The sequence below is a fragment of the Athalia rosae genome, chromosome 2 (assembly GCF_917208135.1).
Source record: "Athalia rosae chromosome 2, iyAthRosa1.1, whole genome shotgun sequence".
Classification (NCBI taxonomy): Eukaryota; Metazoa; Arthropoda; class Insecta; order Hymenoptera; family Athaliidae; genus Athalia; species Athalia rosae.
In genome coordinates this window covers 15,534,767-15,560,335 of record NC_064027.1, presented here as the reverse complement: position 1 = coordinate 15,560,335, position 25,569 = coordinate 15,534,767, and the positions used below count along the sequence as shown (strand labels likewise).

At 39.5% G+C, this 25,569-nt stretch overlaps 3 protein-coding genes across 3 annotated transcripts; all 3 read right to left on the bottom strand.

Moving 5' to 3' along the window:
* Positions 1–1,452: 1,452 nt before the first annotated feature.
* On the bottom strand, positions 1,453–14,954 carry LOC105692095 (ATP-binding cassette sub-family G member 4). The gene is made up of 13 exons (XM_012411081.3): positions 14,692–14,954; positions 9,857–10,206; positions 6,765–6,948; positions 6,140–6,263; positions 4,721–4,866; positions 4,405–4,528; positions 4,187–4,301; positions 3,994–4,122; positions 3,789–3,907; positions 3,471–3,639; positions 3,024–3,280; positions 2,785–2,918; positions 1,453–2,685 (listed from the first exon to the last, which is right to left on the bottom strand). The coding sequence occupies exons 2-13, from the start codon at positions 10,059–10,061 to the stop codon at positions 2,472–2,474; spliced, it is 1,920 nt and encodes a 639-aa protein (XP_012266504.1). The 5' UTR covers positions 10,062–10,206; positions 14,692–14,954; the 3' UTR covers positions 1,453–2,471.
* Positions 14,955–20,280: 5,326 nt separating this feature from the next.
* On the bottom strand, positions 20,281–22,396 carry LOC105692005 (60S ribosomal protein L9). Its single transcript, XM_012410867.3, has 4 exons — positions 22,247–22,396; positions 21,191–21,335; positions 20,612–20,939; positions 20,281–20,406 (listed from the first exon to the last, which is right to left on the bottom strand). The coding sequence occupies exons 2-4, from the start codon at positions 21,326–21,328 to the stop codon at positions 20,300–20,302; spliced, it is 573 nt and encodes a 190-aa protein (XP_012266290.1). The 5' UTR covers positions 21,329–21,335; positions 22,247–22,396; the 3' UTR covers positions 20,281–20,299.
* A 153-nt stretch (positions 22,397–22,549) lies between these two features.
* Positions 22,550–23,353, bottom strand: LOC105692021 (BLOC-1-related complex subunit 7). The gene is made up of 2 exons (XM_012410891.3): positions 23,010–23,353; positions 22,550–22,919 (listed from the first exon to the last, which is right to left on the bottom strand). The coding sequence occupies exons 1-2, from the start codon at positions 23,145–23,147 to the stop codon at positions 22,740–22,742; spliced, it is 318 nt and encodes a 105-aa protein (XP_012266314.1). The 5' UTR covers positions 23,148–23,353; the 3' UTR covers positions 22,550–22,739.
* Positions 23,354–25,569: the final 2,216 nt, after the last annotated feature.

Sequence of the window (25,569 nt, the reverse complement as noted above, 5' to 3'; positions counted from 1 at the left end):
GATGCACGATACTCGTTCAGTTGTGGAAATCGGTCAAGGAGATGAAACTTATCGTAATCCAACAAATTGAATACCTGTATGTTTATAAAAAAAAAAAAATCATTTCGTAAGTATACATTATTGACCAATATCGATAAAAATAATCCTAAATCGATTCGACTGTGGAACGTCAACTATTTCATCTTCACTTCGAGAATTATAAGAAAAAAAAGAAAAAACGTGATTCGCTCTTGGTGTGCATGAATTTGTACCCCGGATTTTCGGTGTACGTTCTACGTAAATTTCCATGGCAATGAATAATCCGTATCGATATCGAGTCGGGTAAATCCCGTGGAGATTTTCGAAGAACCCCGACGCGGGTATGTAACAAACCGCGGTATATTTCTGTAGATAAGTCTGATGATATTTTTTGTCCGACCGCGCGGTTTCAGATTATCTTGTTTCAATGATCTTCACCTTGAGTTTGACAGCAGGTAACGCCAAAGAGCGGAAGAGGTGCACGCGAAGGTTGACTATGTACCGTAACGTAACTGCGAGACTTGAGGGTAATTGTCGAGTCTTACTAATCGATAAAAATACACACCATACATTCATCGGAACATTCGAATAATATGCATATTTCGAGTGCACCTACGGCAAGGCCGACATTGTTTTTTCAATGACTCGATTACATTCAACAACTAAACTTGTTTACATATCACATGCGTGAGCAATTATCGTCGTGCTACCCGGACAGTTATGTAATCACTTGTTTTTTTTTTTTTTTTACTTTTATTTATTGATTGATTTTTGCAAAGAACCGTTATGTGCGGTGGACTGAAAATGGGGTTCGCGGAGTCACATGATCAATCAACGCTCGAACAGCCGAAAGAGCTTTTCGAATGAAAGATGAACGACGTGCTCGCCATTTCGAACATCAACGGCAACGATTGAAAAATTGAAACGAAAGCGAAAAAGAAAAAAAAAAGAAATTACATCGCGACGATCCGCTATAATTTCAGAATCAATGCCGTAAGCAACGAGACGTCTTGCGGAGTGATTCGAAATTAGCGAAATCTGTTGATGCGATGTATAGCTGTTATAAAACCGGCCTGCGGGCGAGACTCCCAGAGTTCGCTAACACCTTTGTCACACGTCGAGAGGGCGAAGAGGGGAACTTCTCACAATCGCCCACTGACGAGGAAGTGAGAGGAATTCAGTGAAACCGCGCTCGGTAGCCGCTGTTAAACCCGTTTCAAGTACAGCCGGCAGGATGCGAAGAGGGGGGGATGATTCGCGGATCGGAGGAAACCGGAAACTTACGTGTCACGCGTGGAATTTATAGTGTAGCTCCACTCGAGAAACGGTTAACCCGGAACAATGCCATTATCGAAATATTTACTGTAGCTGAAAATCCAGATACTGTATTATATCGTAAATAATATACGGCGAAGACACTGAATCTGCACGTGATATTGGAAAAGTGAACACACTTTTATTATTTACAGTTTTTTTTTAATTTAATCTTAACAAACGGTCAAATAAAAATGACCATATTCGTTCAATTTTAAGATTAATTGTAAATCTTACAGAGGTATAAAATTCTAACCATTATATCTAATTATCATTTTGTAAGGTTGATTAATATTTCGTCCGTGTACATCACACCGTTAACAAAATACCGTGTATATATATATATATATAGATATGAATCGGTTTGGTTTATCAAAAATTGAGCAACGGTTGACTATAATAATATAATACGAATAAAATTGCATTGATAAATTTACCGCGTATGATTTTTTACCATGGTTACATTTTTTCTTTGATCTCAATTTCGTTTTTTTTTCATACCCGTCGACTCACGCTATAACGCACGTAGAAAAGCGGTGTCACGCGTATAGCCCGACGATCGATGAGAAAAGTCGCTGAAAAATGAGCCCCCCGAAAAGTGCCGTCAACATCTTCGTATACCTGCACGGTAATTACACCAACGTATACGGAGGGAGTTCAACGTCTGATCCGAAGCGCAAGTGCGCAGCGCGCGGCCTATTTTTTAACGCGAGTCAAGGATAATCCAGACTCTCGTACGAGTTATTGCAATCAATTGATTTTATTCTACGAAATCTAGTCGCTACTTATCCTCTGGGATTATCCCGATGCAATGAAAGTTTCGCGCTCACCGCGCCCATCTTTTAAACGGTATCGAGGTGTTTGGTCGGACAAATTCATCCAAGTCTTCTTCGCGTAGCTAATATCATTGTCGGAGATAAGAAAAATTCACTCCGCCGTCGGTCCGTGACTTGGCCGTTACCGCTTATACCGAGGAGGAGCGAAAAAATTGAACCGATTTATTTCTCGTGTCCTCAGCGGCCGCTACCGACCAATAGACGCGTCGCGATTTCTCAACACCCCGCACATAATAAATATGTAGTTTTATCCTAGCGTCTGATCGCACCCGAACTGCTATGCGGTGCTTATGTTAGTTTTATTTATCGAGACGAGATCAGCTTGAACCTGAGCAACAGGAGGGCTATGAGACGAGTCAGTAGTAAAATGACGGCCAGCGCGGATATGTCGAACCAAAACTGATCCGGGTCCATCGCTACTTCCATGAGGAACTTTTTCGGGTATCTGTAGTGACAGTATTGCTCCGTTTGACAGGCGAGCGTTTGCCGATCCAGTCCGTAGATCGCACCGACGTATCTGTTGAACGAAAAAAAAAAACACACACACATTTCAAATTCTCGAAATCCGCATAATCGAACGGCGATACATTAAAGAAAATTGAAAAAACAATCGCACCCTTCGAGCCCATATCGCAGGTAACTGACGTAGCTACCCCATTTCAGATAGGGCGGCAGATCGCGCAAGCTCACTCCGAAGCCGGCAAACATCATCATCGGTACGGAAATGGTCGGGCCGAGGAAAGTTCCGTTCTACAAAAAAAAAAAAAAAATTGAAGAATATCGTGATCGAGTCTTCCAATTGGAATGTATTTTGAAAATTTTCGTCATAATATTATTGTCGATCGGCCGACTCACCACGACGTTGAATACGGCTCCGATCATGAGTCCGAAGCTTTGAGCGACGAAGGAGACCAGCAAACTTATAGCGAGGAACATGGAAAATCGTTCGATTTCGAGAGGCTGCGCCGACATGAAGTAAACGATCACCGTGAACAAGAGGCAGCAAACTATGGAAACCGGAATGTCTACCAGAGTGACGGAGATGTAGTAAGATCTCAGACTGTACCACCGGTTGAAATGTTCCTTCTGCAGAATGCTCATCTCGGTTGGAACTGAAAAAAATAATTCGATTTTTTTTTTTTTTTAACCGTCGAACCGAAATAAATTATTCACCTCGACTACGTTCGCAGTCGAATACCCACGGCTGTCTAATAAGGTGTTTACCGATAAACGAAATGAGAAAAAAAATGTTCTATCCTAACAATTATCGACACACGGTATACGGTAGTTGATCATACTAACAGGTGAGTATGGTCAACATCATAGTGGTCATCATGTGATGCATGAGGATGGAAAAGAGGAGATTGTAGTTATCCAAAACTCTGGCGCCTTCATCACCGGCGTGTAAGAACAATGTTCCAAGCATAATCCCAGTGAAGATGTTTACAGCTAAGCGGAGGTGGGTCAGTGTCTGAAATTCAAAGGTCCGGCTATAGATTGTAAATTGTGATTTATATAATTTTTTTTGCGAATGATTTCCCTAGACGACCGATGGTCGAGAACATGAAAAATATATAGGCTTATTCTAGAACCTTGAATCGATATTGTTTTCATACTCACAGTGTCTCTTTTGGTTTTCAGGTATCCTCTTCTGAGAAGAACTTTCAATTGATTCCATTGCGAAGTTTCCTGGCTCGATACTTTTTCATAGAAACCAGATTCTTTCAGCGGGTGTTTAGCTGATTGTGAAATGAAAATTTTCCAGATTCAAATTTCAGCTGTAACGATCTACGCGAATTTCTTCGAATTCGAAAATAAAACTCACCACGCAAGGCAACCGCATCCAATATCGCGTCACGATTTGTAAACCATTGAATACTTCTACCATTTTGCATCGCCCCGACCAATGTGTCGATTTTATCCTCGCCGTGTTCCCCGCACGCCAATTCTATCACTGTAATCCGATGGGAAATCAGTATTTTCATATTACGCGTATACCGCGTAACAAAATACATTACCATAATCCGCTGGATTGTGATAAACTGGACAAGGCAATTTCACACTATCCAGGTACGGAACCATCTGACTCGCTGCCCCTTGGTACAGACATTCCCCTCTAGCCAGGACGTACACCTGTTCGGGAAAAAGGTTTTTGGCAAATTAGCGTAAGTTAAGATTTGAAGTGGTTTGTATTTTCACAACGCGAACGTTTTCGATTGAAAAATTGCAGCCTCACCTGATCGAAAAGTTGGAAGAGCGAAGCACTCGGTTGATGAATGGTACAAACTATAGTTCGTCCTTGTCGCGCGAGAACTTGTAATAATTTCACAACTTGTGTACAGGATGAGCTGTCCAAACCTCTGAAAATAAAAAACAGCATTTTTGATCTGGAAGTTGCGACCGATCGATCTTGAAAATCCTCCTCGAGTGGTCGGTTTCTTCGAAACCGCTACCGCAAAATTTTGTCCACTCAACTGTTCGAGTAACGCGTTTCTCTTGCGTGGACGGTATTCGATCGTCGACACTAAATTTTCAATCGTTAGAAAACTTACGTGGTGGGTTCGTCCAGAAACATAACGAGAGGATTGTTCACCAATTCCAAAGCGATGGACAGTCTCTTTTTTTGACCCCCACTGAGCCTGCTGGCCCTAGTGTGCATGTGCCCGTAGAGGCCAAGTTTGGTGAGGATCTCTTCTATCTGGAACGTGCGATTAGAGAGTTTAGATTTACATTTTTTTTTTTTTTCAAATTATACCCACTCAACGCCCATGATGATCGTTCAAGTTTTTAATGATACAACCATACAAAAAAACTCTTCCGCGGCATATACTGAATCTATCGGAACTCCAGCTGTCCTGGATAATAATTTGCAGCAACGATGCGCACTACCGATTTGCAGCGTGAAGAAATTAGAAGAAAAAAAAAAAAAAAAAAAGTAATAAAAAGTAAAAAACCGGATTCGAATGCGGTGACAATAACCAAGCGATACGGGAGATGAAAACTCGATGGCCTTAGAAGCGAAGCCAACTCGCGAGCTTGACATTGATATGTGTGCAAAGGATGACACATTTAATTACTCGGTGCACATTTTCAACTATGCATTATAACGTCGTTATATCCGAGCGACGACAAACTGTGTTGTAATACGTCTTCGTGAATTTTTAGATAGTCGACGTGCCATCGCAATTTAATAAATGGATGTTGAATAATTATTCATTCATCGTACATATATGTATAAGCATCGTTGTAATAGAATTTGTCGGTGCAAGCTACATGGAAAACAAGAAGGTTCCCTCAGCTCACAGTCAGAGATAATAATTAAACGATGATAATACATTAGATTTGAGACGAACGTTAGTTGTCAGTTTGTAAGCAAAACAACGGTGCATATATACATATGTACATATATACACAGCGTTGTTGATTATCCGAGTAATAAGATTCCCTGCGTCAAGAGCGAATCAAAACATTCGTATGCGCCCGTATTATCCGAGACGTAAAGTGCAACTCTTTTTAACAAATTTCTTTTCCGATCCGTACGTTTACGTGTACATGTAAATACACCTAATGCCATATACCAAGGGTTATCGTACTTAGTGACTCGAACTTATTGTTAGTGAATTATTATAGCTGATTGTAATAGCGAGCTAACTGAAACGCAGATTCACGCGCATAAAAGAACGTTATCCGCGCGGTGGCCTTAATCACTTCACTAGTCGAAGTTTCAATGAAAGACGCTAAATCATTCGGTATAAACTGAAATAGAGATATTTCCATCAAGGTTACTAGCACCGTCATAACGTCGTTGAATTTTTTCTCCAACATTCGCGCGATTGATCGGCATTTTTTTTTAATTTGCGAACAAGAGTCGGAAAAATTCTAGGCCTGGGTCACCGAAATTTTGCCCTGCACCTCTTTATCGCCACGTGACATAGACGAGATGGATTCGCTTAAGTGTAACCGTTACTTACGGTAGCCTCCTTTTCGTAGATTGAAGTGCTGGTTTTCATCTTCAAATCTGCTGCTATCCTCATGTTTTCAATGACCGTTAAAAGAGGTTGCAGTCTGTCATCCTGTGTGATGTAAGCGCTGGACCTGAGGAAGGATACGAAATTTCATGTTATTGAGATTTCTCGTCGACTGCAGGTGTTACGCCCGTAAAATTTGACGTTGCATTTTCAAAGTTAAAAAAAAAAAAGAACAAAGTACACGAATCAAAGTTCTCTTGTACCTATCGGTCGAATGTAGGGTAATGATCGAATACGTTGTGAAATGTTTGGAAAAATTGTGTATTTATCATTGAAACTAAGATCTGTTTGGTTTTTAAGTCGAAAAATGAGATAAGAATGTTGATCGACGTATATTTAAGTAACATGATGTTTTTATTACTCGGTCAAAGTACTAGAATTCCTTGTGCGACACAACAAGAATTTTGCGTCGAAACTCGTGCATTCGTTTACAGTTGAAAGTTCTTTTGGTATTTTTTTCTTTTCATTTTAATTACTTCGATTTTTATTCAACTACGCGGTAATTGATTTGTGTTTTTCATCGATATGTACTTGACCTTGAAAATAGGGGGATCAGGTTTATTCCTACCGTCTGAAAACGTTCAGATTACGAGAGCGACCGTTGACCAGAACTGTTCCTTCGACCCCCGTGATGCGATATCCCGAAAGGACATCGAGAAGGGTTGATTTTCCAGCACCGGAGGGTCCCATAATTGCAATTAGCTCTCGGGCTGGTAATCTTCCATTAATCCTGTGTAAGATTCTCTTCTCACCTGTCAAAGCGTTAAAAATATCTATTTTAGCAACGAACCGCTCTCAGTGACCCGACAATGTGCTTCCCCCGCTCGGTAAATAGGAACTAGATCGATATACCTGCTATTTCCGTGAGTATATAAATATATGAACAAACGAAAACAGCGGACGAGTAAAAAAGAGCACTTCCATTAAAATTTACGGAAAAGCGGAAGGACGATCGAACCACGTTCTACTACAGTTGTGTCTGCAGGAGTTCGCTAATTATAAAAGACCTAATTTTTCAGCCCCGGAATCCACTGCACCTAAACACGAGTTGCGCCGATATCGTAGTCGTAATTTTCAAGATTAATTAACACAAACGAGGCGAGAGCGGGAATTATTTATCACAACTGTCGAGAGGCTAGACGCTCCTGTATACAACGGTTGTTTTTCCCCTCGAGAAGCACTCGCCGGCATTTTACGTTATAACTTGGGGAGAAAAAATGAGCCCGGAAAAGTGCGAGTGTTACCCCCCGCGAAATGGAATGAGAAAAAACTGAATTACTCCATGTTTTTGTTTTATTTTTTTTTTTTTTGTTGCCACGATCCGAACCGTGCAGCGGCAGAGTCGCCGTACGACCCCTCCTCGATGACCCCATCGATTTTTGACCGGCGGGGGGTTCGTAGATTCCTTTAGGTCCGAATATTGTTCCGCGTCGAGGTAGCCGAATAAGCCCGATTATATCATAACCGGACGGGGGTCAGAGACCTCCTCTTCCGTTGAATCGAGAGTCGGAAGAATTGCTGCATTAAAACTGCCGATGCCACGCGCACGAAGTAATCCACGTTCCCTTTTGTACGAATCTAATCTTCGAGCACATCCGCGCTGGATGAGGTGATATAAAATATTAAGATTTCCACGCGTGCTGCAGTTGCTTTTCTAGGAAAGTTCAAAAGTCAATGTACTTCTGACCTAATATGAAAACATACGCCGGTCTCGAACTGCAGTGCATGTATAATGGATCTTTAATAATTATATGTTACAGCTAGTGTATGCATATTTAATCGAGTTTATCTCGTTTTTTCATACATTCAAGTCGCGCACAGTGTACGATGTGTGACTGCACACATGCGCTCCCGGATACGTTTTTTTTTCCTACGCCCCCACCCCTCGCCCCCGGTTGATTTTCGATTCTATGACATACGACAGCTTTTTTTTTTTTTTCAATTTCATATTTAAATTCGCCGGTATGACGTTATTTTCTTTTCGTTATTTTTTCATCCGCGTGAAAAAACAATCAAAGAGATTAATCACGGATGCGTTGTTTTTCGGGCCCGAGACCTTGCCGCTCCGCTTCGACGTTGAGTAATTGTATTGAATTATGAATTGTACTTTGCTCCAAAATACATATACATATGTATATGTATATATTTTTGTACGAGTGGCCAGTTCCCTCTGGGACCCTCGGTATATACATATATCTGTTTTCATCGTTGATATTTATTCTGATATTTGTCGCCGATTACAGAGATCGGAAAAAAAAAAAATTTTTATTTATAGATCCACAATCGGAACAGACATGGAATGACGCGAACGAGCGATTCGCAGCAAACTACTGGATACAAAAAAAAATAACAACAAAATCTATAAAATGTAATATGCAATCCTATATCACCGTTGACTTTGAGTAATTATGCTGAAAGGCGAATCCAGAATCTTGGAATGCAGAGGTACTTCGAATTAATGGGACTCGTTTGTCATGCGAGTTACGAGTACGTGATCAATAACCTTTGAACGCTTAACGACGACGGATACTTCTTCGAAGTCGATGACAGCTGCTAATAATGTACGTGCATCAAAGGAGAAAAAATAATCATCCGAACGATACAATCATTTCAATCGATACCGACGCACGGGTTTGGTAAATTCGGATTCCGCGATCCGGAATCCGGACGGTGATTTTTGCCGTTAATTGCGAGACCGCGTTCGAACGGTCCTCCGATAGTTGGCATTGAAAACTGGCGTCATAAATAAATATAAAATATCGGCAATTCTCGTAAAGACGGAATTTGAATAACCGGACCAACACGTGCACACCTATGTATATATGTACACGGTGGGTAATTTTCCAATCCAGTTCGTTGATTTGGACGAAATTTTGAATCGAATCTTTTCAAATGACATTGAAAATCTTAATCAAATGGCAAGATCACGCTTGATAATTTAATCGCAGTTCAGATAACTTGTTCATCGTCTTGTCGATAGGTCTTCAATTTACATCGCGATATTGGACGGAGGTTGCGCAATTTTCAATGAAACGATACAGCATAAGTGCGTGCATGTGGCATCGTTCCCATGCAATATCTAATTCTGATTTCCATATTTCTCGATCCCCCGCCCCGCAGCAATTGACGCGTGCAGTCATTTGATAACCGCATATACATATGTATAGATCATACTTTGTAGCGTCGAACGCATCCGTCGAGCGATACCGAGATTTAACGAACGAGCCTGTAAACGACGACGCGAAACCCTATGCGGAATAACTGAAGCATGAATGAGATTCGCTATACCGCAGTTTCCGCACATAATTTACGTGCTTATGCACCGGTGACGGAAAAAAAATATTTTTACCTATATCGCGCGTACAATGAATTTATGTCAAGTCGGCCTTCTTGAGAAAAGTTCTCTCAATAATTACATATAGCTCAGCGTTAATATTATTATAAATACAGCTGCAGCGAAGCTGCGGTTGAAATTGGAGTGAAAAATAAGCGAAGATTATCGCAGTGCATAAGATAAGGGGGAGCGGAGCGGGTGGAAATAGATCTGAAAATAGAGAGCGTGCATACAACGGCGGACCCCAATGATCTCCGCGCTGCGAATGACGATGATAATTAATATTGAAACGAGTTAGTTCGGTGGTCGCGTTCATTCAAACTCACCTTTTCTGAAACCGAGTGATACCGTGTAGGAAAGATCTTCGAAAAGTATGTCGACCGGTTGTTTTTTTGGCTTTGTCATAGAAACCGGCTGAACAAGGCCGTTCGCAGTTTGGTCCACGGCGATTGATCCCGCGGGTGCAGCACTCACTTCAGGGTTATACGTCGCATCCGGCGCCCTCGACGCCTCGTGCATCAGCACCTCCATGATCGGATAACTTCTTCTTCTTCTTCTTCTTCTTGTTTTTTTTTTTCTTTTGTTTCTCTCCTCCTCGAAGATCGTACGCTCCGGTTGAAAGAGAACGACGTTCACTGGCCCGTGGTCATCGAGGGAATGATCTTCGCACGACGCACTGTAAAGTAAATGATAACAATACAAGACGGTAGTGACCCCAGAGCGGAGAACAACGGGGTGCCACACGAAAACATTCCTTAAGTGTATATCGATACGTGCGTTGCTACATTATGTTATAAGTTATAACGTGTCCACGTGCTACTCTGTTTTTTTTTTTTTCACTTTCAAAGCCTACCCGCAACGACACATCTGATTAGATACAGGTCGCACGCTCAACAATCTTCGGATACGTAGCGTTGCAATTGCTTGGAATCTTCAAGAATTCTCGTACCATCGCGGACGAAGAGTCGATCAACCTTCCGGTGGCATTGCAAGACCTTGACCATTCGCAGATCGGATTTGTCCGAGATCTTGTTATTATACTGCGTGTTTTATCTTATCTCTGCCTATCGTGTACACTTTTTTTACCATAAATTATATAGGTGAGCGATTCTGGGGGATATTCGGTAAGAATTTGAATAAGGAGGTGAATCGATGCGGAGATAACGGTTGTTCCATGATTTTGTAATGTCAAGTATCGATACGACAGCTGGATTTCGGTATCAGTCTTCGAGTTATCAATCACGTGACCGAGCGAGTGCAGATAATAAATCGAGAAACAATAGGACAACTGGTACACGTGTCAAAGTCCAACGTTTTTGTCGTGACTCATTCAATAACGAACGTACATAACGTTTGCGACATTATTTCATAAAATAAACTATGTATGCACGTTTCATCGTGTTGTATTTTCTATAATTACGCACGTTGGATATGACACGAGGTGTAAAATCGCCTCAATTATTTTCACGTATACCATGAAACGTGTTTTTCCCAGTAACTTCTTGCCGTTTATCATAAACGATGTCATTGTCTTCAGCTGCAGCGCGATATAACTCACACACACACGCGCACGCACACACAGGGTGTGAAATCGAGAAATGCCGTGCGGATAATCGCGCTATTTCCAATAGACAAATGTACAGTGGAATTTTATTGCCTTTTTTTCTGCACACAAAATCTACAGATATATATACCTGTTATAGATTGGAAAATCACGAAAAATATCATGAAAGCCCGAGTCCTCTGTCAGCTGCGTATGATGTACGGGTTTCCAAACATTCCCTGAACTCTCTTTTCCACCTTGAGCTTTTCTCTTCTTCGTTTTTATTTTTTCTCACAAGGATACGTGGAATTCTTTCAGGATTCGCGACGAGTCATCCATAATTTATAAGTTATGGGTATGTTGTTACAACGGAGAGAACCTTTTCGCGGGCATCATCATTCGATTAAGAGGTAAGAAAATGAATTAGCCGTGTATATAGCTCGGCGAGGGATCGGATAATCCGATTGTTTCAACGAACCGGTGGAAAGGGTTTTTTTCCACTTGGCGAACGGCGATGATTGCGCAGCAAGTGCAGTATAGTTAGTTTCCCTCACCGCAAGTGAAACTTGTATTGAATTGACAAAAAAAGGTGCGCGTGCTCGTAAACGGTGATCCGCATACCGCGATATGAAAAATAGATAAGCGAAATTGAAAGTAATGAATAAATTAATAAAAAAAAACAAAAAAAAAAAAGAAAAGACAACGAACGAAAAACGCTCGCGGTTGCCAACGTTCGGAGATAAAATAAGCCTAATGCCATGCCGGCACGAGAGAGCTTACGAGGGAAATAAATCCACCAATAATGTCATTCCTTGGCTCGTACAGTTTCGCCTGCAGAAGGAGAGCAAACAATTCAAACTCGCGGCTTGGGCCTCCGTTTACCTCGCAAACACAGATCTCCTCTGGAATTGTTTGCAGAATCGAGAACAAAGCCGAAGATCAATGACGATTTCGTATACCACCGAAAGGATTTGGATTTCTTTTTTTTCTTAATACATAGGTACATATCTACATTGTATAGGCGGAGGAGTGCGGAAACTCGAAATAATTTTTTTCCACAGCTGTATTTGGTTAGAGACAAACTTCATCGGGCGTAATAAGCTTTTGGCGTATAAATCTGGAATAATAAATAATTTCTCTTCCGGGCACGGGGTTCGACCTCTGACGGTTACAGAATATGCTTTTTATGGTACCCATTATACGTTATTACAGCGCAACCCTGAACGACGCACGTGCCTGGATAGGAATATTAATTGTATCCCCTGCAGAAGCTGTAAGATCAACGCACGTACCGAGCCTAGTAAAGGTTGAGAGTCGATTGAATACTTATTCGGGTTAATGAAATAAAGGTAGACGACATTTGGTCCGCATGAAAATTATACTAAAATTTGCAGTCAACGCGTCACGAACAATTTCGTGTTCCGGTTTGAACTACCCTATTTATACTTTCTGAAAGGCATTCTTCTCTGGGATCGATCGACCTTGTAGCTTAATGTAACGAGAAACACAAACGAAACGAAATAGAAAATCAGAATCTTGGCGAAACGGGAGGAGTAACGTAAAAATTACAATGTTCGTCTTGTTTATGCAATAACTGCGAACGCGAATGAATGCAAATACAAGTTTCGGTTGGTGCAGCACGATGTTAATGCGACATTGCGATCGATACGAGAACTTATTCGTAATTTCCGCTCTTATATTTTGTGCAATTATTGCAGTGCGCTTGAATTTCTTTTACGTGGGCACAGACAAGTTCGTTTGAACAATTTCTTATTTTCGTTCGTCGGACCGTTTCGATTGAGCTTCTGCCAGAATTTTATCGAAACGGTCATTTCAGACCGAACCCATCTGAAAAAATCGAACCGCAATTTGAATCCGCGTATTCGCACATATTATTCTTATACTTATTTCGAAAACCAACGATCTCCTATTTCCATAATTTTGGCTCTAACTGATACACAGATTGCACTTTCGAAATGGCATATATCCGAAGGATATTCAAACATCATAAGCACGGTTCGACCAGGTCGTCGGGCAAATTTTCAAATTGCGTTTCAAGCCACATCTAAACGACTACGAGATAACCATTAACGGATAGCGTAAATTAGCGGAACGTATAATGGTATGAATAAATTTTCATTCTCATCATCGTGCGTTACCGAACAATTCGGGAAACCTGAGACTTATGTACGTACCTACCGTGTCCTGCGTTCGCATGTCCAATCCACGCATGAACAAACCAGTTAAATTTTTTAATAATTTTTAATCGAGTTCCCTTAACCTATGCGAGGTTCTAGGCATACTGAAACCTGTTTCAAAAAACCTGTTGCACGATATGCGAACATTGTAGGGATATCCGATGGACCTATATCTGGCTTCTCGAAACTTTTCAAATGTTGAGCTCAAGGTCAATTATTCAATCCAACGAAAAATTCTGTTAGTTTCTCGGGCAAAACCTTGTGTACAACGTTTCAAAGTCGCACATTTGATATTCGACACAATGAATTGATCTTCACCTTCAAATTATCGTGCCGGTAAGCAATGGACCAACTCGATCCGATTGGATAGCCAACCACCGTAACGAGGTGCTGTGTTACATTCAGTGCCACGTTACTTTCACTCGAACCTTACGAAGGTTGCATTACGGCGGTCGTTCCGAAGAAAATCCACTCACGGCAGATGAAAATACGCTACAACTCTCCTTATAAAAATATAGCGATCGTCCATCGACTGGATTTTAAGGATCAAAACGTCTCGTGCACATTGAATCGAATGAATTCGAAGGATCAAAGGTTCCAGAGACCCGTGTCAAGGTTCTTCGATTTTATGAAATGTGAAGAATAGAGAAAGGGAGCGGAAACTGAAAAGACTCTCTACATTTTATTCGGGATCATCGTCAATACCGCAATCCCATATCGTAGGTGAGCCGAATCGAAGCGCTGTACATCGTGATAAATATGAGCATTTTTAACGAACGAATGTGACGTGAGAAAAAAGTCTAGCTAGAATATAACAGATTGTCGTCCGATGAACGGCAATAAGTTCGTGTGCGGTATGTATCCGGAATCAAAATCTACATATTTTTTTTCGTTGCCACTGACGTCACACGTTGTAATGCCCCTAAAGTTGAACATTGATTATGTAAATCGGTTGTCAAGGAAATTTTTGAATCTTCGCGGCAATATCGGGCTGTAAAAATTTTCCGACAAAAGTACCAACGAGATTATAATATGGTGTAATAACGATAATTGGGTCATGACAACCTCTACTGATTATACTGGACGGAAAAAAAGGCGGAAGAGTCGAGGGGACAGATTTTGAATGAAGAATATATGATTCCAATTTCTACCGAACGTTACTTGTTTTTTTTTTCTATTTCTAATTATTTCAACTTAATTTTGACCCAGCTGTTTCACCTTCGGTCCGACCGTTTGAAATTCGTAAGTATAGTCTGAGTTTCTACGCGCAACACATCGCGAACACGTGTGTCATCTGTCGTATAATGTATATTTTCACAAACAAAAAAACATCTGCACACTTTTGTGGCATACTTTTTAATTATCAACTTCGTTGAGTAAAAAAATTAATTAAACATGAAAATTTTATCTTCATACGTACCATAATTTTGCGCTCGTTTAACGATATTTGCGGTAAATCGATTTCGAGTATAATCAATTGAAAAAGGAACCAGTTTTGCCGAATATCTGTGTTAACAATTTGCACTATATTGCGATAATTGAACGCCGGAAACAACGGAAGGCTCTTCTTCCTCGAACGCTTTTCTGTTCCGACTGTTTATGGAGCTTGTTTTGCACTGACTAACTAACCGTCGTCCGGCGATCTACCACCAACTAACATTATTGTCAGTATCACGATTCGCCAGAGCTAACCAAAGAAGAAACTCTGACTCACTGAATCGCTCGCTTCGTTCCAATACAGACTCGTCTCTGCAGTCTCTTCAGCAATTCTATCTTATTCCATCCGAGAAACGACGCTGTGCACCGTGCACTCCGGCTGCACCAGCAACTTCTGCCCTGTGCGATAAACTTACTTTGATGCGTTTTCCGTCATCGCCGATCGCCTTCGTAATTGATCTTTTCATAGATTTAAGAAAAATTTCGCCGATATCTCATTCATCGCGTTATGACGATCGACGCACTTCGGCCGATGGAAAGAGCGGCAGAAGAAAAACAAGCAATACCTACGTACAATTTTGAAATACGATCGATTTAAAAAAAAAAAAAATTAATCGCCCAACACATCGAGAAAGTATTCCTACGTCAAGTATTACATATCAGGCGCCTCTTGTAATTTTACCACCATTTGTACGAAACGCGTCGTATACGATAATCGATCATGAATTAATTAAAGACGCGTAGTTTGTTGGCACGATTCCCAATTCTTCCGTAACAAAGAAGATACGATAAAGAAAACAATATTTAAACACGGATACCGATAAATTTGCATCATCGCACAGCGGCATTTGTTAAATTATGGAAGCCTTTTACAATACCATATCGTTTCGTTCTTCTTTTTTTCATTCTTAATCTTCTTCACGTGAGACGATATAAAATATATGTGACAGACACGCACACGCCCCACATGTGCACTACGTATATCAACCGGTAAGCGATATATGATGACTATCTTTATTAACGGGTTTTTCTGCAATATTTTTTCATTCATTGATTGCGTGCGATTAATGATTGCTGCGTGAAGTTGTACGGTATGAGGAAAAAAAAAAAAAAAGGAAAGAGGAGAAAAAAGTGCATAATCATAAGTTCGTATATTCCTAGTTGCAGTTTCCATAAACACTGTTATAACTTTGAGATGAAAAAAATGTGACAGAGTTCAACAGATCAGATAGGCCATGTAATGTAATTACATCACACGTGTTAGCGCAGTAATATACCGTTCCTAAGTATGTGATAAATTAATTTTACCAACCAACGAACTCGTTGAATTATATATGAACTTTACCGGAGACAACTTTCATTCAATTTTTCTGTTTTAAAATAGCTGCACCGGTCGGCGTATTATAGTATATACGGTGCAACACTCATCTCTCGTCAGTTTCATGAATTTAAAGATGTTTCTCCGAATTTTTATTTAGTCTTTTTTTATTTCTACCTTCTCTTTTTACTCGTTTCGTAGAGATTAAAAGCGCGACGCGAATAGAACATTATAATGTTTCCTGGTAAAAGAACAGTATACAATAATCTATTATCATTTATTGTTAATTAGAGCATAGTGACGAATGTTCTTCGCTATTATCGCTTCTGATGAAAATTAATACTATAAAATTAACTAAATAAGTGCCATTCATTTTTATGTGAGATCCTTCGATGCAAACCGATAAGTGACGTCCGAATTTTCGAAATTTGCCATTGAAATGCTTAGTCCGTGAGAATTGGGCGCGGGTATAAAATTTGCGGGATGGAACGAGAGCACGTTGTTACGCGAAAAAAGAAAATATACTGTCACAAATATTTTGAAAACCACGTGTCTTATCCCATCCGCAAATAACAAAATTGATCTTTGCCCCATCATGCAAGAAGGAAGTCTCTGATGTCCGAGTTGCCTTCGTGAATTGGATCTTTCTTTCCTTATCATCATCATTATTATTATGAATTAGTATTTTGGAAGCCACGGTGATAATAGCGGGAAATTATTGCTGTGAACTTTGCTCGTAAATATTTGACGATATTCCAATAAGAGTATTTTACCGGACGCTGAAACTTGGTCACTGCATTACGATTGGTTATTCAACATCGCGGTGCTGTTTCAACTCTGATAATTACGGTTTCATCAACTTCGTTCCGATATTGTTCGGAAGAGTCGAGTGGAATGCGGTTATTGTAGCAAAGGAGTTGCATCTTTCCCGTCGGACTAATAAAACAAACTACTTCGTAATTATATCTGTATTTTTGCACTTTCATATCTGTAGGAGTAACTTGTATTGCTGCGCAATTTTACCACGGTAGGTACTCGGGGGAAATAGGAATCGGAAGTTCGTTAAAACGTGGTTAAGGGTTAATGACTTCATAGTAAAAGACCGAAGGTCCCTCAAGCGAATTCAACCTACTCGTTTCATTCATATTTAAATTCAGATGGAACTTTTATCCGTTCAAATAAAATTTTGAAAGGACATTGAGTAGAAATTTGTCAAGGAGATTCGCGTTCATTGTGCCTCACGATAATCTACAACCGAACTAGGTAAATATCCTTTGTCTAACCATATTTACTCGCGACAAGCCATCTCTCATCTATTCTTTCACTCTCGTCTCTCATTGACAAGAAGACCAAATTTCCTCAGTTAATATATACACGTATTCTGAAGGCACGTTAATTATCCTCTTGATATTGTCAAATTACAAATATCGATCAATGAAATTAATAGCTTATGTATTTCCGATCTACATAGAGATGAATAAATAAATTTGATGTTCACGTAAATTATCCGAGGTGCCATTTGTTTCTAATATTTATTCTGTTCGATCTTCGAGTGTTACTATAATTGCGGAGAATAATTGTTCACCATATCAGGTACGTATGATCTTATGTTTTACGCGTCGGAAACAAACACAGAAGAAAACAACACAACAAGAAAACAAACAAAACGGAAAACAATTCGAAAATATAAAGATAAGAAATAATTCATACCGCAGTATATCTACATATACACTATGCGAAAGCAGAAATTGTACAACTTTAGAAAAAGAGTCAGCGAATTAATTATCCACGATCCGGTGCAACTTTTGCCGCGTTGATTTTCCACGTTTCTTCTTATGCGAGAGCTTTTTTTCAAGTGAAGCTCTACGATGGCAGAGGTAGAGGTATAGTTTCAGCCGTCTACGAGTAGACTCTTCCCTAAATTTCGAGTCTCTCTTCCGTTTCGTTTTACGGGACTCAATTCGACTAGTGTGCCATCGGATTTTCATTCATTCATCATTATTACTGTTATTATTGTTGTTATTATTTTTCAAATTTTATTACATCTCTACGAAGAGAGTCGAGCACAACCCTTGAGCCACCGTGACGTCGCACTCCATTCTGCTCCCGTGACTTATTTTTGGAGAGCCAACCGCGTTACGTGCGCGGCTTTTTTCTGCAAAGCGAAGATTCAGGCCCCGAGAACCGAGTCTTCTCGAGTCCTCTTCTAACCGATGGAAAAAACTGGTTTAATTATTTCTCGTGCCGGATAGAAATTTCAATTTCCCACGACAATGAGCGGAACGTCCGAAGCACACTTTTTTTCTCTCATTTTTCATAGAGCCGACCGACTGCAGGGGACTGGCGAACGATAATTATTTTGAACTTGAATGTCGTAGTTGTCAGTTAAATAGCATAGCTGCAGAGAACGGAAGTTCCATTAGCGTGTAAATTCACTGCCCATGAGCGAGTTTCTGGTCTTAAAATTCGAGGGAAATCAAAACGATGCTGCGAAATGTTGAGAGAGAAAAAAATTACGATTGCAATAATGTAATGTGCAATTAAATCGATGACGACTTCTCGAAAATAGATGAATAACATTTTTTTTTATATAATTCTGTCGAATATCACGAGCCAAGGGAACATATTGGCTTGCGGAATTGAAGTAAAACTTTTCTAATGTTGGTGTATATGTGTAAATTGAGCTCCGCGACCCCAAGAAGAGACAAAAGGCGATAACCACCACAGAGGCCAAACTTTGAAACTCTCGCTGGCTCACTTGGAGTGCTAACGATGAATAATACGTCCGACGCAATCACAGAAGCATATACGCATTTCAGATACGCGAAGGACAGAGTCCATCTGATATTCTCAAAAGTACATCTATATTTATCGAGTGTATACTCAGAATGTTCATTTCGATAAAATATAAACATAAACTCATAGTTAAACAATCAATGTCGATTTTGATATCAATGCTTCGAGGAATCAGGTATATTAAAATCAATTGAGTTATGATGGCTCACTATGCGTATGATATACCCACATGTATATCTATGTTGCACCACCATAATCAATTCTGGGACATTCGGTTCCAAACGACAAAGCTCAGCTGACAAGGTTGCGCGGAGACCTTGGTGATTCGATTTTAATCTTGACGGAGCAAAGTACACTTAGCGACATAATTAAATAAATGGCGAAAATCTGATTAAAAATTGCTTAACACGGTGATTGTTCAGCTATGATGCATCTACTGCATAGAGTACGTCAGAGACCCTGTGTCCAACATCTGTATCAATGAAAATTACATGAAATTATCAATATTGCACCTTGATTTTCTATTATTTCTATTTTCACGTGATCTTGACGATTGTCAGGTGCATTAAATGCAACTTACGTAATTATATCTGTTGGGACAGTCGCGAGTAGACCGTTTGCACCTGTACGAACAAACAGACCTTGATACAAGGTCAAGAGTTGCAATCCGTTTGATCGTACAATCCTTATATACTTGACGCAAATAATCACCGAATCGTGAACGGGCAAAATTGTCCCCGATCATAATTAATACCGTCGATGTACCTGTCAATAATTGCTGTTCAGATCGCGGTTAAATGCTGCATCACGATGATTTAATCCACAGCACAGTAGCAAACAATAAATGAGCTTTACGTTTCCTGTCGAGGTAATGAGGTGCATCGTCAAACCTGCCCGAGTAACGTGTAAACCATATTCAAAACTTCCACCAACTTGACCAAAAATTTTCTAAATATTTTTGTTATCGAAAAATCTACGTGAGTATGCTCATCTTTTGCGGACTGAATCATTCTTCATTTATATATCAGTGTTGTCTGGTTTTGAAATGCAGTTCCGAAACAATCTAGTTGTATTACTGAATAGACCGAAGTACAAAATTTCAATTTTCGGATGGCTGAACCGACCGTATGCGAATATTCGATGTCATTGTTCAGCCCGGAATTCTTTCAGGGCAGCAGACCCAACGATATCAACGGAAACGCATTTTTATTGAAAACTTCAAACAGAGCTGAACATACATAGATGCAACGAGAGCAGGTTTGCTAGTGCGAGAAGAAACAAATCGAGTGTTTTGGATGGTTGAACTTGATGTAAGTATCGAACGTAGGTATACCTGCTCGTCATTGCGACGAACCTTACGAATCGGAAATATCGGTGGAATGAGAACTTGATGTATGGGTTTTATAAAATTTGTGTGAGTTTTATTTTGTATAATTTTTTTCAATAATCATACGCGAATTCAATGCGTTAAACATTTTTATTCGTCATCTTGTACAACTGTCGTTTTCTCAGAAACATAAAGACCGTCCAAGAACTTTCTGATATCCTTGTTTTTTACGGTCGTGGATTGCTGGATTAATGCCGCTAAAACAGAAAATCATTCGAAAAAATAAAGTCATCAAATCAATTTGCGAGTTTAGACTTCAAGGTAGTTTGGAAAAAGAAAAACTCTTCAATCATCATAATTCGCGTCAATCTTGTAATATAAACTACCTGACATTTTTCACAGAATGGAACTTGTACATCTTACTGTCAATATTTCCAAACAGAGTAAAGATATTTGACTCACCGGAACGGGAAACGTCTTCGAGAGAATTTCCTTCTAGGATTAGTTCATCCTTTTGCTTGGCTGAGTTGGCGACAGTAACACCGTTTGCCATCTTGACTCGGCGGATGAATTTTTCACCAAGGAAATTACGGATCTCAATTACGGTGTTGTTTTCCGTTGTCACACAGTTAATGGGGAAATGGGCGTATACAGCACGCATTTTATACTGATATCCCTTGGTAACACCCTTCAACATGTTTTCAATGTGGGAGCAGACCGTGCGTACAGCAGCCAACTCCTTTTTGGTTCCGAACCATTTCTCGACTTTCAATAGCCTTGGATTTACCATCTATAACAAGAAAATTAGAAATTTTGGATGAAAATACTGCTTGTTAAAATAATTGAAAAGAAATATCTTTGCTTCAATTTGTGTCGTCAGAACGGATTTATCATTTATTGTAAAATGAAGGGGAATCCAAAAAATCATCATTGATTACAATTGAATGCAGAAGACTAGATTCTCAATAAGATTGATGCATTCTATAAAAACAACTATACATCTATTATAAAGAATAACGCCAAATGAATAGTAATGCTTACACGAATATCGAGGGCCAAGTGTTTAAAAGAACGCTTCAAAACGCCTCGTGGTCCCTTAACGGTGACTGTCCGTGACTTCACGGAGACAGTCAATCCTTCAGGGATCTTGACTGTTTGGTTCGTGACGATCTGCTTCATCCTGCAGCTAGAACAAACCAAAAATATCTTATGTACAAAGGTGCAAGAATAACATGGTAGTAATGGCTGTGGATTTGGCTCAACTGTCAGGCTGAAGGGTATGATAATCTTTGATCCAGGCACGTGAAAGAATAACTTAATACAGCTAATTTTGAAACAAGTTATGACAATTTATTTTAATAATGTTTTGTTATACTCAGAAATGCTGCAGTGAATGTATTGAAGACAAACAGGTTATGTTAACAGATGAATAATATGAGGACCCGTAATAAACTCTCATGACTGAAAAAGATCTACAAAAAACTATTGAACATACGGAAATCACTCAACTGTTAGCTTCACGACGTTATTAGATAAATTGAAGGTGAAATCCAAAAGTCGAGTGAGCCAAGTACTTTGCAAACAACTCATGATGTAAAAGGAATTACAGTTAATACAGAATCACGGGATTAACTCCGCAAATAGATTCCCGAATTTCCAATAGATCAGAGCATCGTTAAATTGAGTTTATTTGAGTTAAAAACCAAACTGAACAGTAGACATCCACTGTGGGCCCTAGTCAAACACATCAACACAGCATGCATTACTGCATTTCGAATGCACATGATCGATGGTTTGGAGGTATGAGCTCAAGAAAGACTGCTTGATCTTTCTATCCAGAGTAGATGCGGTTGAAAATTATCACTCCATCAATTATGAACAGGCAACACACTGGTGACATAGCGAAACGTATTGTTGACAATACTCGGTAGCGAGGTTAGAATAAGTTTTAGCGTCTCACATAATCCAGTTCAGGGAAATAATTCAATATAACGGCCTAGCACAACATATTGAACGTTATTTTAATAAGAAGCCATCCAATTTCTGAATAGATAAATCAGATGGCCGTGGATATAAAATTACAACAATTTTCGTTACCTGACACGCGCTACAGTGTAACCGGAAAAGGGACGTTCAGAGAAAAATTTTACGTCTTCGGTGGCATGGTAGTTGAAATCACCGAGCAGAAGATAGAACGGCGTAACGTACCACGAAAGCTGACCTGGACAAGTTCCGCCAGGTAGCGTGGATGCCGCTCATGGCGGGAATGCATGCGCCAATTTGAAACGATCGTACGAGGTACCAAAAGGACTCAGTTGCCATGGTTACTACGTTAACAACGGAAGTACCAATCTTCAGTCAACGGTTGCTATCGAGGAAGAAAATGAAAAGAGAGAAGTGTTGCATAGTAATTGTATTTATTATCCATTTTCCATTTCAGTACTGTGACACACAATATGAGAACATATTTTCAATAAAGACGGAATTTTTATTTCTTCTTTAGAAGAGTTTCGAGTTGAAAGTTTTTCTGCCTTCGTTTCATTCGGCAGATTGGGAATGAAGTTCAACATATTAGTGCCCTTCCGAATCTTCATCTTTGCATGGCACGTACTTGTTCCGTGACTTCTTCCAATTTTCCAGAACTCCTATCGATGGCATCTAGTTGGAATTCTAAATGAGCCGTGATGAGCGCTAGTTTCTTCAAATTCGCTTCCGCATTTTCGAAACCGTTTTCCTGCAGCGCGAAATTCCTCGAGGAATGCATTAATATCTAATTCAAAATTTCGAATGCCATAAGTATTTCAATTCGTTGAATTTTAAAACACAAAAAGTTAAAATATACAGAAACTATTAGCATTACCTCGCTGCTACGGGATCCCCTCTGTATTTGCCGGGCTAACGAGGCAACATTATTGACATTAACTTGCACTCTGTCTGCTAACCTCATCTTTGAATCAACAAACAGGCTTCGAGCACTTGTACTTGATGCCGAGGCCATGCTATACTCGGATTGGGTTCTTTTGTAGCAGTCTTATGCCGCTGAGTACTGGTCGAATTATAATTTCTAACCAGGCTGCTTGGATCTACTCACATTTTCGTTCCACCAATAAATGCCAGATAACAGCTGGGGTAGGATGAAATTCTAATAAACCAAGCATATCGATCGCGTCACTCCACTGCTCTTACTCAAGCCTGACGTACAAGAAGCGAGCGAATTTTAGCGCCTAAAGCTCAGCATTCATTGACCATGAGAGAAGGAACGCGATTGGTTGGCGGTTCGTCATGCGCCCCTGACACCAGAAATTTATGACTAAGTTTCATCGCATAATCAGATTCTTTTTATTATATCACATTCAAGGTTTGCTTGCAGCTTAGATTGTGGGAATTTGATTGAATGGAGCTTGCAGATATTCTCGTAACACATCCGGAGATATCCACACAACGAAGCAGTCACCGATATATTTTGTTCAAATGCATTTGGGAGAAGACACCGGCGTAGGAATACGCGAAAATCAAATATCGAACGTCCGCTTAGTTTCATAAACCTAGAGCGAAGCGCTGCTGTCGTATATTCGTTGCATAAATATAATGATTTATTGAATGCATCGTTGATTAAAAAATAGGTATTCATACAGGGACCTGAGAAGATGTATCTGTACGCGAATGTCTCACTAATCAGGCTAATCTAGGAATCAGATTCTTTTTCCCACATAACATGGCATTCTGAATCAAAAGCATATTACAATTTACAAGCGTTGAGAGTAGATAGGTAGTATCGTATAAAAAATGTTAAAATTAAGAATGGCCCCAACGAAATTTATTTACATAGTCCCCTCATTTACAAGTGTAATAAGAGAATGTCTGAGTAATTATTGTAATTTTCATTTTTTATTTAATCTGACCTACAACTTATACCACTGCTCATACCAAAAATATAAATTAGGTGCTTATGATGTAATGCATGCATAATAGAAGTTAATTGCGGCAGGAACATTTCTGTAACTGCTCATTACAATATCTGAAATACACGAGTGAGGCATAATTCGAGTAGAATTACTAATTTAAGTTTTCATATTCTTGATAGAAATTATCATACATCATAGGTAACAGGTCGATTGCAGGACAGTAAACTCACGAAGGATTCCGGTGAGAAATTTTTCTAGTTCATCACTAGTCCGAAGATGAAAAATAATTCCAATTAATGTGGTAGATTTTTTTTTTCTCCGTTTGTTTCTTCAACGTAAACCGCAGTCGGCGGAAGAAATAGGTGAGCAAGAGCACCGTGTGAAATCTTACGGGATTTCTTCAACTTGTACAAAAAAACAAAAATAAATAAATAAATGAAAAAAATTGAAGTTAGCCTCGTTAAAAGTATAAAAGTGGCTTCGAAAATGGCACAAGTTTATTATGTATATTGAAATCGATAGGAGTCTAGACTCCATTAAGAACGCAATAAATATTGAATCACTTTCTGAATAATTTCTACTTCTCGGCAGTGAGTGCTGAAAATACCTCAATAATATCAGCGCGTATTCATACATACATATAATCCCTTATCATGCAGCAAACCGTATAGACGTGGCCCCTCCCACCGATTCTGGACAATGTGATCATTTGATGAATTCGGCAAAGATTTTATTTCTTTGTTAAGAGATGGGCGTTCGAAACTTTTTCTTTGAATATCCTCGTAATACATATCTCTTCGCGATGCTGAGAAATGAATCTTGAGACGATTGCAGACAGGGAAAATAATTGCTCGTTAGCTACACCCTAACGCATCGAAATCCTCGAGTTGTCTTCCCTTGGTTTATTCGGTGGATGAGAATGCTTTTTGAATTATACGCGATCACCGCACGATGAATGAACGAATTAATTATTCGATGATACGATCGAATCGTATAATATATATGTATACACAATCACTGGATAATTATCACAATTATAAAATTATAATACTACAACGACTGCGATAAATTGTGATAACTCAACGTGTACACGATGCCTTCCTGGTGTAAGATGTATACCCACATTACCGCCCCATTGAAGGATGTTCCATCGATTTTCTTCTCCACAACATCCTTCGTCATTACTAATAATCGATAATAGTATCCATCCAATCACCAAATATCGGCTTCTGTCGTATTACATGAATCATATATAATACATAATTAATAATAATAAGGTATTGAGAGAAGGTTACCTTTCATTTTTGTCCAATTCACCTTTCAACTTTTCAAAGTTCAACGATTAAACACAATTATTATACAACATGAAACAAGTACCAACCAAATCGGTATGTATATGTTTTGTTTTTCATAATTCCACCATAAGATCCTTTTAATATGGACATAGCTATACATTTATACAAACCATTTAAAACATGAGGAAGAAAAACTGTATCCATCTGCGTTGAATAGAAA